This window comes from Sorghum bicolor, chromosome 1, assembly GCF_000003195.3.
Source record: "Sorghum bicolor cultivar BTx623 chromosome 1, Sorghum_bicolor_NCBIv3, whole genome shotgun sequence".
NCBI classification, from domain to species: Eukaryota; Viridiplantae; Streptophyta; class Magnoliopsida; order Poales; family Poaceae; genus Sorghum; species Sorghum bicolor.
In genome coordinates, this window is record NC_012870.2 from 11,785,065 (window position 1) to 11,799,370 (window position 14,306).

Below are 14,306 nucleotides of genomic sequence, written 5' to 3' on the forward strand. Positions count from 1 at the left end.
GACTGTAAATCACGAGACGAATCTTTTGACTCTAGTTAGTCTATGATTGGATAATATTTACCACAAACAAACAAAAATGCTACAGTTCCGAAAACTGAGTAAACAAGGCCTTGGCAGCAAGCCGCTAAAATTCCTGCGGCGGCTAGGCGGCTAGCTACAGATTACTCCCGCGGTTTCGCAGCACCTGCCGCATCTTCTTTGCCCACGTGGTATTCCGGTCCGGCCGGCGTCTGCGGAAACTTGGTCTGGGCTGCTGCTGAACGTGTTGGGCCGTGGTGGCGAAGAAGATCAAGATCTAGAGGCATCTCGGCCCGTGTCCGGTTAGATATTATGGGGGTGTTTAGCTCCCATAGAATTCATCAAAATACAAAATACCAACTATTTTGGAGTGATAAAATGCAAAATGCCAAAATTTTCAGAGTCATGTTTAGTTCCATCGAAAATGCAGAATTTATTGTTGTCATGAAGCCTCTTGAGGCTCATTTTGGATTTTTTTAGCCTCTTGAGGCCAAAATCCAAAATGGAGAATACCTACCTTTTTGCCAAAAAATTTGCATGGTGTTTTCCATTTTGCAAAATGATGGACCAAAACCCAATATTTTTTTTAAAAAAAATGGGAACTAAACACCCCCTATATATAGGAACTGAATACAATCTCCTATGGCCGGTTAGATATTTTAGGAATAGAAATGCAATCGCCTAAAGTATGCCTATCGGCCAATGCAATTGAATCATTGCGTGAGTTATTTTACGCTTTTCAGGAACAAGGGGATTAACAGAATTAACTTTGCATCTTCATATTTATGAATAATTTATGGCCCTATAAACTCAAGTGTTCAGCATCCATCCATTCACAGACAACAGATCAGTACAGAAAGGCTGAAGCAACCAGTACCAGCAGTACACGAGGCCAACGGTGGTACACTCTGGTGTTAGTATGTTCTACCAGCAAAGCCATGGGGATCATGCCTTAACACACACCAACAGATATGCTGGGCAAGCGAGCAGCAAGTGATAAGCTACATAAAACAACACACATGGACACCTTCCGTCTCTGTTGCCCAGCAACGACCAACATATATGTTGCAAGCTCTCCAACAGAGATGAGAGAAGAAATATGTTACAAACACAGTTAGTTTAGTCGACTATACAATGCTGCTTTCGTGCTTTGCAATTGAGTCAAACCTGCAGCGGTAACTGATAAGCTTAGCCTCACCTGATGTCAGTGAAGGGCGTGTTGGGACAGCTTCAATTGTCAGCACATCAGGCTACAGCTGCCAGTGGTTTCATCCTTTTAGGGAGGAGCTGGGGTCTTTAGCCTTGGAACACTGAAATTTGGCGGGAGGAGCACAGGTGACACGGCATATTCTAACTACTAAAGTAGATGCTAAGCATATTCTAGATGCTAAGATAGAAGCTAGATAGACAGGTAACTAGATAACTTAGAGAGAAGCACTTAGGCTTAACTCTCAATCTCCATCTGACTTTCAAACTTCTTCAGTTTTTCCTGGCATTATGAGAGAAGGTAAAAAATCGGTGAGATGGACACTTTGAAATCCACAATGGTCCAGGCAAACTAAACTCATGTATTTGTAATTACCTTTAGCTTAGTATTTTCAGCAACCAAATTCAAAATACAACTTTTGAAGACCTCCAAATCATCCTCAGAAAGTTCTGGTTTGAGCACACAAGGTTTTGACTTTAAATTCCAAAATAATAAGTTGAAATCTCATAATGCAACATGGAGATGTAGTGAACAACTCAACATACAGGGTGCCAACATATACTTCATCTTTTAAACAGACACTGTAAACGACATGAAAAATGCTGCACAAATCAAATTGGATCGACACAGCTGTAAAGCCCAATTAGGCCTTGTTTGGATGTAGTCTGATTCACATCAATCCACATGTGTTGGGGTGGATTAGAGTGGAACTTGAACTAAATGTCACTCCAACCCACCCCAACACATGTGGATTAAGGTGAATCCGACAAATATCCAAACAAAGCCTTAGGTGGGATAAATTACCGACACTCAAGTTCTTGACAAATAAACTATTTTGTTGTACAAGTCTAGGCTGCTGTAAGATCCAAATAAAGTAATGCACATGGCAAAGTCAACAACAGTTGGAATCTCAAACTGCAACATGGAGATGTAGTTAACATTAAAGAAAAAAAAACTCGACCAAGGGGAGAGACGTCCCCTGATTTTCGTCTTAAGAAGATGGTGCCGTGACTCGAACCCGGGCTGGCTCAGCCAACCGCTTCTTTGAGATGTAGTTAACATACAAGGTGTCAACTTCTAGTGTGGTGATTATTTTACAACAATGCAATCTTATCTTAAGAAGTTAAGAGACAACTCTAAGCTACAGAATGCACAACACAAATTAAGCTACACAATGCACACAATGCATGGCAGAAACAAATAGAGATGAAGCTTTTTCATTCTTAGGGCCTGTTTAAATTGGGGATGAAAATTTTTTAGGTGACACATCGGATGTGTCGGAAGGATGTCGGGAGGAGTTTTTACAAACTAATAAAAAACAAATTACATAGCTCGTCAGGAAACAGCAAGACAAATTTATTAAGCATAATTAAGCTGTCATTAGCATATGTGGGTTACTGTAGCACTTAAGGCTAATCATAGGGTAACTAGGCTTAAAAGATTCGTCTCGCGATTCTCAACTAAACTGTGTAATTAGTTTATTTTTTTATCTACATTTAATGTTCCATGTATGTCTCCAAAGATTCGATGGGATGGATGAAAAATTTTTAGGTGAGGAACTCAACAGGGCCTTATTCTTATAGTAGCAGCAAAAGTAGGCTCAAGAACTGTAGGTGACAACGAGGGGCCAAACTCTAGCAGAATGAAATTGGCACAGATTGTATATACCTAATCATAGAGAACGAATAAGAACTGGAACCCACGAAGTTAAGGTAAAGTTTTCCATTACTACGCAAGAATTACTCAACAAAAAGCAGGTTTCACTATACAGAACGTGGCAGTAGCAGACACGGTAGCCGCGAGAATCAATCAAGTATTTTAGGCCTTGTTTAGATCTAAAATGTTTTTGGATTTTAACACTAGCATTTTTGTTTTTATTTGACAAACATTGTCTAATCATGGAGTAACTAGGCTTAAAAATTCATCTCGCAATTTACAGACAAACTATACAATTAGTTTTTGTTTTTATCTATATACAATTAGTTTTTGTTTTTATCTATATTTAATGCTCCATGCGTATGTGCTAGAAGATTCGATGCGACGGAGAATATTTTTGTTTTTTTGGGTGAACTCAACAAGTCCTTAAACGCACACCAGTATCAAGTCGAAGCTGGGGCCAAGGAACTTGTTCCTCTCCTTCCTTACCTGTGAGCTTCTTGTACAAGTGAATCTGAAGCTCCCTGCCGCCAAGACGCGCCGCCGTCTCAGCCTCACCGACTCTCTTGCGGAGCTCCTCGTGCTTACAGATCTGGAAATAGAGATGGCGGAAAGGGGAAAAAAAAAACTAGCGCGCGTCAGCGGCGGCGGAGCGCTGGCATTCCCCGAATCCAATCGCAAAGAAGAATAACCCGCAGGCCGGGACCGGAATCGTTCCTACCGGCTGGAGGCGGGCCTGGAAGATCACCTCACGCTCGCGGCGGCCGCTCTGCAGGAACTGGAGCTCGGTGATGAGGTGCTCGCGCTCGATTGGAGAGGTCCTCGACCTGCGCGTACGCCTGGCGCAGCATCGTCACGAGGCGGTCGTACACGCGGCGCCACGCGAGCAGGTAGACCTGGCCCGGAGCGGGTGCCGGCACCAGCGGCAGCGCGCCGCCGTCGTCTGTGGCCATGGAATCCGCTCGAATGGCGAGCAGAGGGAGGCGGAACCGCCGAGTGTAGTGTGTCACTCATGCCATGGACGGAACGCCGTTTGGAGATGTTCCGTAGAAATAAAAAAAATAAAATCCAGAGAGCCAGGAATGGGCCGGTTTTGCCAGAGTATTTGGATGAGTCGCCGGGCCTGGTTGGCTCGTCCGCTCTCCGCTCTTTACAAACTTTTGTAGGCCAAGCCGCCAAGGAGCCGAGGGCATGCACATCCGTTTCAGGGGCTGATCTACAGTAGCCGCATAGGGTACAGTTGTCCCCTAAAATTTCTTGAAAAAACATCTTGGCCTTGTTTAGTTCATCCTAAAATTAAAAAAAATAAGATTTCTCGTCATATCAAATTTTATAGTACATGTATGGAGCACTAAATATAGACGAAAATAAAATTAATTGCACAATTTGTCTGTAATTTATGAGACGAATCTTTTGAGCCTAGTTAGTCTATAGTTGAAGAATAATTGTTAAATACAAACGAAAGTGCTACAGTGTCAAAATCCAAAAACTTTTTCACAACTAAACAAGGCCCTAGTATATATATCTTTTATAATATGTATATGTATAATACATTGTTATATACAATTGCTAGTCTGCTCAGCCTATACAACTATCTGAACACTCTACATTCACAACTATTTTATTAGCGACCTAATTATGTTATATCCACATTGATGAACTATATTTTTTTTATCTGTACTCCATGATTAAAATCCTAGATCCTAGATCCGCCACGTCAGTGTAGATGAGACGTGCAGGCCTAGCGGCTGATCGTTGTGAACATCTCCCAGACTCCCGGAGCCTTCTACATACGTATACGTCCATAATCGTGTAATCTGACTCAAAATATGTTCGTTTGAGCTTATCTATCAAATTAAATAAAAGCGTATAGATGTTAGTCAGTTTGTGCAAAAATAACAAAAGAACCGAAACCAAACCAAAAGAACCGAAACCAAAAATTTCGGTTAGCTGTTCGGTTCTCAGTTCTCAACAACCGAACTAACTGATCAAATTTCGGTTCCCAGGCTCGGTTAACAGAAGGAACCGAAATTCACAAAACAAGTCCATTAAACCGTATAACATAAGCCTAATATCACATTAACCCTAAATATAAAAGGTGAATGACACTCACTCGTGGCCTCACATCTATTTTTTTAAATAAAGACATCTTGCTTTTTTAAAAAATCTTTTCTCTATTTTTCTATTTTTTATGCTTGTGTAAATTCTCGGTTAGTTCGGTTGGAACTAGGAACCGAACCGAACTAACCAAAATTCCAAGATTTGCGAAGAACCGAGATCGGTTCCTATTTGTAGAGAATCAATTTTGTGTGAAAAACTGAAGAACCGAATACCGAACCGAACCGAAGAAGCGAACGCGCAGGCTAATGTCAGATGTGTGGTGGATGCACCGCACGCGCTATAGTTCGATTTTTTCTTTATTTACCACTTGCTTGTCTGACTGAAGCAGGAAGGCACGCGACAGCATTATATGGTCGGTCGGCCTCGGCCGTGACCTCTATGGCTCTATGTCTATGTCCCGAGCTTAGAATGATGCCCTTCGCCGCCTCTGTCCGTCCGGCCGTCGACTCTGCGCAAATGCCAAAAAAGCCCAAAAGCACGGACGAGCCAAAATAAAAGAGAGACGGACCATGCATGCATGCGCGCGGCCACGATATGATCGACGACCACCGTACTACGTTGTCGGCCAAGGGAACGCAAAAACCCACGGCGCGCGCGCACTATGCGTCCTCTCGGTGCGCCGTATAGCGCTCGACACGTCAACGGCTCCCTCCTGTAGAGATTGGCGGGTGATCGCGACGGGCCGCCGAAGCCCCACCGGACGTTGTTGTCGTCTCGTCGTCGTACCTCCGACGACGGCTCGAATGAGCGCAGCCACGCCAGTGATGGTGCTCGTGCTTGACCGCGCGCTCACCTCCCCCTGCTGGCTGCTGCTGCAGTCATCTATTCTTGCCGGCCGGGCGACTCACTGCCACTTACAAGGTCCACATGCATGCATCCACTAGGAAACGGGGTCCACACTTGCCCCATGCCCACATCCACCAACTAGCCGGGCGCTCCCCGCCGCCGGCTATAAATGAGTGGCCGCCGGCCGCTCTCCTCCCACACATTCGGACACGTCCGTAGCAGCCTAGCTCCACTCCTCGCACGCACTCTCTGCCACATTGTGCGCAAGCAAACTGAACCCCAAACGGGAGCCGGCGAGCCGCCTACCTGCCGCCACTCCGATCCGGCCGTTTCCCTCGTGGCCAGCTCTCGTGGGGATGAGGCAGCTGGCCCGGCGGCTCTCTCGCGTAGCGGACTCCTCGGCGTCGTCGCCAGCGGAGGAGGAGCGGCGGGGTGGTGTCAACAAGGCTCCGCGCGCGTACGCCGCGGCGGCGGCGGAGACGGTGCCCGAGGGCCACGTGCCGGTGCACGTCGGGGAGGTGTCGGACGGCGAGGTGGAGCGCTTCCTCGTGCGGGCTGAGCTGCTGGGCCGCCCGGCGCTGGCGCACCTCCTGGGCCGCGCTGCCCTGGAGTATGGGTACGACCACCATGGCCCGCTCAGGATCCCGTGCTCTCCCGCCGCCTTCCGCCGGGCTCTCGCGAGCCTTGAGGAGCCTTGACAGCGCTGCCCACGGCTAGGCTAGACGAGACTACGAGAGTGACCGAAAGACGCATCGACATCGTGCTCCCCCTTTGCATGGAACACAGCAGTGGCTTGGGCAGTATTTGAGCTCCCTTTCTTCTTCTTCTTATTATTATTATTATTATTATTATTATTATTATTATTATTATTATTATTATTATTATTATTATTATTATTATTATTATTATTATTATTATTATTATTATTATTATTATTATTATTATTATTATTATTATTATTATTATTATTATTATTATTATTATTATTATTATTATTATTATTATTATTATTATTATTATTATTATTATTATTATTATTATTATTATTATTATTATTATTATTATTATTATTATTATTATTATTATTATTATTATTATTATTATTATTATTATTATTATTATTATTATTATTATTATTATTATTATTATTATTATTATTATTATTATTATTATTATTATTATTATTATTATTATTATTATTATTATTATTATTATTATTATTATTATTATTATTATTATTATTATTATTATTATTATTATTATTATTATTATTATTATTATTATTATTATTATTATTATTATTATTATTATTATTATTATTATTATTATTATTATTATTATTATTATTATTATTATTATTATTCTTCTTCTTCTTCTTCTTCTTCTTCTTCTTCTTCTTCTCTTATGCAACTTCGACTCTTACCGCGGGCTTAGCAGGAAAATCATTTGACCCTAGGATAAGTAGCAATCGAATTTCAATGATAAAAAAAGATAGCAATGTCTAAGAGTCATTGTGTCCCTCGACACTCGCCAATGGCTCTAATGCCTTCTGCGTAGTCTTGTATTATGATGATTTTTATAGGAGGAAACGATACTTCACGTTATGGTGTTAGAACCACCTTCTTTCCCTCCTGTGCTCCCGCCTTCCGTCACAGTGGGGTTTTGCTAGAGCTCTGGGGACCTTAGCCGCAGGCATGGAGCTACGGTAAAACCCTAACTTGCTGTGTGGGGGCGATGGCGGTAACGGGACGAGAACGCCAAAGTTAGAATAGATGTGGTTGTATGTGTTTTGCGACTACCAAATGCTATGCAACGAGGTGTGCATGCTAAAAGTCCAGATCATATGCACACGCACACTCTAGCGACACCCTTATAAAACATTGAAATTCTACTCGTGCCAACAAAAAAAAAATCGATGTATAGACTAATGTGTCATTATTTCCAGTGTTTTATGTTTTGCACGTACGAATTATTGCCGTCTATTTTTCTTCAAATGGTGTGTAGGTAAATGTCCATTTTGCTAGGCCGTCGTTAGTGCGTTCGTACAGTGACAGTGATCCACGTACCATGGACAATGACGTAGGATCGAGTATCTAAATATCTTTGTACTAATCACATCTTTGTTTCCTTTTCTACCTCTTCCTCCCTCTACTGTTTCCACACTACCTATTTTGCTTTCTTCTACTAGTAAGGATTTGTTTAGTTCGTGAAAAAAAGTTTTTGAGTTTTGTAGCATATTTCTAACTATAGCAATTAGTATATAATTATGATTAATTAGACTTAAAAGATTTATCTCATAAAATACATTCAAATATATCCAAATATTTAATGAGATAAGGTAAAAAAGTTTTAAGTGAGAACTAAACAAAGCCTAAGTTCATAAGTGGAGGATGCCATGAGTACATGATACACAAATATCATTAGCTAGGGAGGACAAAACCTGCAGCCCGGAGAAGGGTGTGGCCGGGCTGATTGGTCGGATGTGATATCTTCTCGAGGTCCCTCATCTAGTCATCTGCTTGATGTATAAAGCCAATTAGAGTTTTATTTTTATTTAATAAGTTGTCATATAAGTTTTTATAATGATGTGATAACGTTTCTAAGAAAAACAAAGAGAATAAATGAGTTTTTGGGATTAAACTCTCTTGCATGATTACCAACTCTCTATGTTTGATTTTATATCGCATGACAGTTTTAGAAACAACGTTATGAAAATTTTCATTGAGACTAGCCTAAGGCCTGAATCAATACACACGTAACCATTTAGTCCAATCTTGTTGTAATCAAATAGGAAACACATTTGTAAGTTGCTCATGATAGGATATTCCTGTTGCCCTACCCAGGGACAAAGCCATGAAAAAATTTAGGGGGGGCTGAACAAAAGTTCTACATCAACTTAACTCTACTATTACCCCTCCTAAATATAGATTAATGATGAAATTCATAAAGTATATATAAAAAAATAAAGTTCTCAGCGCACCCTACCTTATAAATTTGTGTCTAAAATTAGAAGGAGAGCACTAGAAATTCCACTGGGCCAGCAGCGGTAGGGGGGCTGAAGCTCCCCTAGCCCCACTGCTGGCTTCGTCGCTAGCCCTACCCTAGGCTATATGTAAGGTGAGCAGGGAGCTCCTTGACCAGCAAACCATAGACATATCCGCAAACACCCTTAGGCATTGGAGTTAATAAAAACAGAATCATACACTAGACATAAGGAAATCCTTTGCCTTAATCAATATGAATCCATATTTTGTGCTTGATGAAGTTCATGTAACACATCCTCGTAATCACAATCTTTGGTAAAACATTGACAATTGGTATGTCTGGTAGAGGCTACTACGTGTAGGTTCATGTATACTCAGACGGATCTAGAATCACCATCTAGGGGGATAATTAGTAAAAGGTTGCTTGAGCTAGTTGTAGAATGAGCTATCTTAGGCTGAATATAAGGGATTTTTATGGGCTTAAATGACTTGTTTATGAAAATTTGGGCTGCACTCTGTGCTAGAGCCCCCTAGCCCGGGTCCTGGATCCACCCCTGCATGCATATAAATTCAGCTGGGGGTTTCTTCAACTATTATGACGTTGATGATTTTGCTCCAAGCATATTATCTCCTTTGGTCCTTGGACTTTCACCTACTGGGTGGGTCTCGTCTCACCTTCACCAATAACTAGGTCTTGCATTCGATAACCTATATTTTGTCGCCAATAAGCTATAGCCAGGCTTCAACTTCGTGACTTGTCATCGAGCCAGTCAGCAAAGATCCTGGCGATCTCCCTCGTATTTCTATTTGAGCTGGGGAACTCAATGTTTGTTTTTCTAGGATACGATCCCAACCAGCAGATAGATCCACCACTCATGTTTAGGTCTTCGCTCGCGAGGTACTGATCTATACTCACTAGCATGATTGACTCTATGAAAACTTTCTTGGCACACTCTCTTCCTACTCTAACTTAAATAGAGAGAGCTTGGTGATCTAGTGCCCTTCTCAGGAAGTCTTCTTGATCGAGCGAAGACTCTCAAGGAGCAAACCCACTTGGTTTCACTGGAGCCAAGCATATCGATAATGAACATGCTGATCTCAATGCTAAAAACCACATCATCGACAAGCAAGTTTATATGCTAATGTTAATACTAGGACTTAGGAATTGGGTGTGAGTGACCTATCTTGTATGAGTCGTAGTGTTCAGAGCTTCAACTATGAACCTTGGCTTTAAAAATTATAAATACACTTGGGTTGTGTTGGTTTTATAGTAAAGTTTTTATGTAGATGTGTCTTGCTGAGCAGAAACAAGCATGAGCTTACTCTTTCCGTCCCAAAATAAGTGCTTGTCTTGCACTTCGTAGAATCAATGAGTCTTAAGTTTGACTAGATTTATGAAAAATAATATTAAAATTTGTCTTTCACTTCCGTGGAGTATATGATACTCCCTTCATACTCATTTTAGTTGATGTTCTGGACAATTCAAGCATTTTCACGAAACTTACGTTCTGGCCATGTGGGGTACCTGTTGGACCTGTTTACCCCTGCCTCTTCATTGCCCACACCCAGCCGCTCGCATGCAAAATTGAGTGCTCACCAGGGACCAGGCCTCTTCATTGCCCACGCCAAGGATCGAACCTGAGACCCACTACTTTAGCCTTTGCGCACTAGCCAACTTAGCTAGTTTACTTTCTCGTATAGAGAGCACCCGCAACTATAATTATTAGTGTAGACATAAAAAACTAACCTTTAATTGATCACTCCTTGATTATCATAATTATATTCTAAACGTCCAGAATTATGGTATGGAGAGAGTACCTATTTAACATTGCGAACGTTTGTATATCTTTTTTTATATATAATATGTTTTGTCAAATTTAAGATTGTTGACTTTTCGTGTGAGATGTGCACTTATTTTTAAAGGAGAGCAGTCTCAAATTTGAATTTGAAAGCAAGTTCAATATGTGCATGTAATAGTAAATCCGTAAAAAAAATACAAGACCAGTGTTTTTTTTACCACACAAGACCGGTGTTGGCGAGTTTCATTTTGTTGTGAAACGGTGTCTGTTGGTGAATAGACACCTTATCACTAATGATCTCATCCGTTGATACAACAAGATTAGAGAAGTGGATTAGCAGTTAATCATAGGATTAGCCGTTAGTAATCCCTGAAGAGGCATGTCCCTTCGGTGGTTCTGTAAACTGAACGGTTGTGTCCGTACGGACATGCCCCCTTCACTTGTATATATTCTATGAGATCAATGAAAGACATAAGTTGTTCACTGTTCATTTACATTCACTCTTAATACGTTATCAGCACTTTTGCTCTACAGAAGGAGAACGACGAACAGAGGCAATCCATGCCTCTGTACCGACTACCGTTTCTACGGGGGTCGATCTGATGGAAGAGGAATTATGCCTAGTGGACAGCGGTACCACTAATTCTATTCTTAGGGAAACAAAATATTTCCAAACTCTTACTAAAAGACAAGGAAATGTTTTGACAATCGCTGGGCGCGATGCTACGATAATTGGTTCAGGTCGTGCCATTATCGTACTCCCTATGGGTACCCAAATTACAATTGAGGATGCATTATTATATCCCGATTCAAAGCGTACCTTATTAAGTTATAGAGATATCCGTCAAAATGGTTTCCATATAGAAACCCTTGATGACAATAATGAGGAAATTCTTCTTGTTACTAAAAACAATGGATATGGCAAACAAATTGTTGAGAAAATTCCCTCTTTTCCGTCCGGATTGTACTACACATACATCAAACCAGTACCACATGTTGCGTACAAGGTAATTTTCCAGAATGTTGATGCATTCAAAACTTGGCATGATCGCCTTGGTCATCCTGGTATAGGGATGATGCGGAAAATTATCAGCAATTCAAATGGTCATGAGTTAAATACTGCTAAATTTCCGAAATCTTCAGATTTTATGTGCACTTCATGCGCTACAGGTAAATTGATCTTGCGTCCATCGCCCGTCAAGATCCAAAATGAGCCACTAAAATTTCTTGAACGCATTCAAGGAGATATTTGTGGCCCTATACAACCAACATCTGGACCGTTCAGGTATTTTATGGTTCTAATAGACGCATCTACTAGATGGTCTCATGTGTGTCTTTTATCCACACGTAACCATACTTTCGCAAAAATTATTGCTCAACTTATTAAACTTAGAGCACATAATCCTGAACATCAAATTCAATCAATTCGAATGGACAATGCTGCTGAATTTTCCTCAAAGGCTTTCAATGATTATTGTATGGCTTTAGGAATTCAAGTTCAGCACTCTGTCCCATATGTCCATACACAAAATGGTTTAGCAGAATCTCTTATTAAAAGAATTAAACTCATTGCAAGACCACTAATACAAAATTGCAATCTACCAACTTCATATTGGGGTCATGCAGTCTTACACGCTGCTGACTTAATTCAATTGCGTCCAACTGCATACCATGTTGTCTCCCCATTGCAATTAGTACGTGGGAATATGCCAAATATTTCCCATCTGCGAAAATTCGGTTGCGCTGTATACGTACCGATCTCACTACCTAAGCGTACCTCTATGGATCCACATAGGAAACTTGGTATCTATGTGGGATATCAATCCCCATCGATTATCAAATACCTCGAGCCTCTTACAGGGGACTTATTCACGGCCCGGTATGCTGACTGCATATTCAATGAGGACCATTTCCCAACATTAGGGGGAGATTTCAAGTACCAAAGTGAATGCCAGGAAATCAACTGGAATGCCCAAGGCAATTCCCCCTCAGATCCACGTACTCAAGAAACTGAACAACAAGTTCAGAAAATCATAAACTTGCAACATATTGCAAATAACCTGCTAGAAGCATTTACTGATTATAAGGGTGTCACTAAATCCTCTTATCTTGCTCGCAATGCGCCCGAAAGAGTGGAGGTACCAATAAAAACCATTCAACTCCCACTTTCAAAGAAGAGGGGGAGAAGTACGGCCGCTCCTAAGGATAATGCTCCAAGTAAGCGTCCAAGGAAATCGAGAGGTAAATCCTCCAAATCAGTAAATCCAAGCCAACCTCAAGTTGGTAGACACCCAATAGTGGATAAAAATCCAACACCAGGACCAAATCCACAACCCGGATCAACGGTGCATCCAAATTCTGATCCTGGGACATCGGAACACCCTGACTCCATAGTTTTGGGAAATGTTGAGTCAAATAATGGGGTGAAAGAAATTTCCATCAATTATATTGATTCTGGAGAATCATACGATCGTAAGACTACTGTTGTAGACACATATTTCTCCGCAGCAATTGCAGAAATCTTTCTCAATGATCCAGATCCTAAGACCATGGCAGAGTGCAAAAAGCGCTCAGACTGGGCTCAATGGAAAGAAGCAATTAAAGCTGAGATAGCCTCGCTCACTAAAAGAGGGGTATTCACAAAAGCTATACCCACACCCTCCAAAGTCTTTCCTGTAGGCTTTAAATGGGTTTTCGTCCGGAAACGGAATGAGAACAATAAGGTGGTGAGATATAAAGCAAGGCTAGTAGCACAAGGGTTCACGCAGAGACCCGGCATTGATTATAATGAAACTTATTCTCCAGTAATGAGTGGAATTACTTTCCGATACTTAATATCATTGGCAGTTCAAAATCATCTATCTATGCAGTTGATGGATGTGGTGACAGCATATTTATATGGGTCACTTGATTCGGACATATATATGAAGGTTCCCGATGGAATCCAAATTCCGAATCCAAACGCAAATCGTAACATGTATTGTGTAAAACTACAAAAGTCATTATATGGCTTGAAGCAGTCGGGACGAATGTGGTACAACCGACTGAGTGGATTCCTTTTAAACAAAGGATACACCAATAATGATGATTGCCCATGTGTTTTCATTAAGAAATCTCAAACGGGATTTTGTATTATATCTGTATATGTTGATGATTTAAATATCATTGGCAGTCCAAAGGATATAGAAGAAGCACGCAAACATCTAAAGACGGAATTCGAGATGAAGGATTTGGGAAAGACCAAATATTGCCTAGGCTTACAAATTGAGCACCGTCCTTTAGGGATTTTAGTGCATCAATCAGCCTATATCCAGAAAATATTGGAGAAATTCAATATGGATAAATCATACCCTAATAAAACCCCGATGGTTGTTCGTTCCTTAGAATTAGGGTAAGATCCATTTAGACCACGGGATGTTGGGGAGAAGACGTTGGGACCTGAAATCCCATATCTCAGTGTCATTGGCGCACTTATGTATCTTGCAAATTGCACCAGGCCTGATATCGCATTTGCAGTGAACTTACTAGCTAGACATAGTGCGGACCCGACTCACCGTCATTGGATGGGAGCAAAGTGTATCCTCAGATACCTTAATGGCACAAAGGATCTTGGTTTATTCTTCAAGAAAAATCATGATCCCAATATGATTGGCTATATAGATGCTGGTTACTTATCTGATCCTCATAACGGAAAATCCCAAACAGGATTTGTATTCCTACATGGAGGTACAGCTA

At 41.3% G+C, this 14,306-nt stretch overlaps 1 protein-coding gene and 1 long non-coding RNA gene across 3 annotated transcripts; one reads left to right on the forward strand and one right to left on the reverse strand.

Moving 5' to 3' along the window:
* LOC8057204 lies at positions 773-3,966 on the reverse strand. Of its 2 annotated transcripts, none has more exons than XR_002452812.1 (4): positions 3,630-3,966; positions 3,371-3,473; positions 1,601-1,674; positions 773-1,507 (listed from the first exon to the last, which is right to left on the reverse strand). It is a non-coding gene; the product is annotated as an uncharacterized LOC8057204 (long non-coding RNA). The 2 variants fall into 2 exon arrangements; XR_002452811.1 differs by having other exon boundaries at positions 3,603-3,966.
* On the forward strand, positions 6,021-6,618 carry LOC110432277 (auxin-responsive protein SAUR71-like). Its single transcript, XM_021452357.1, has one exon. The coding sequence runs from the start codon at positions 6,145-6,147 to the stop codon at positions 6,484-6,486; it is 342 nt and encodes a 113-aa protein (XP_021308032.1). The 5' UTR covers positions 6,021-6,144; the 3' UTR covers positions 6,487-6,618.

Coding starts and splice junctions, on each gene's coding strand:
- LOC110432277 (XM_021452357.1), top strand. CDS start 6,145: ATGAGGCAGCTGGCCCGGCGGCTCTCTCGCGTAGCGGACTCCTCGGCG.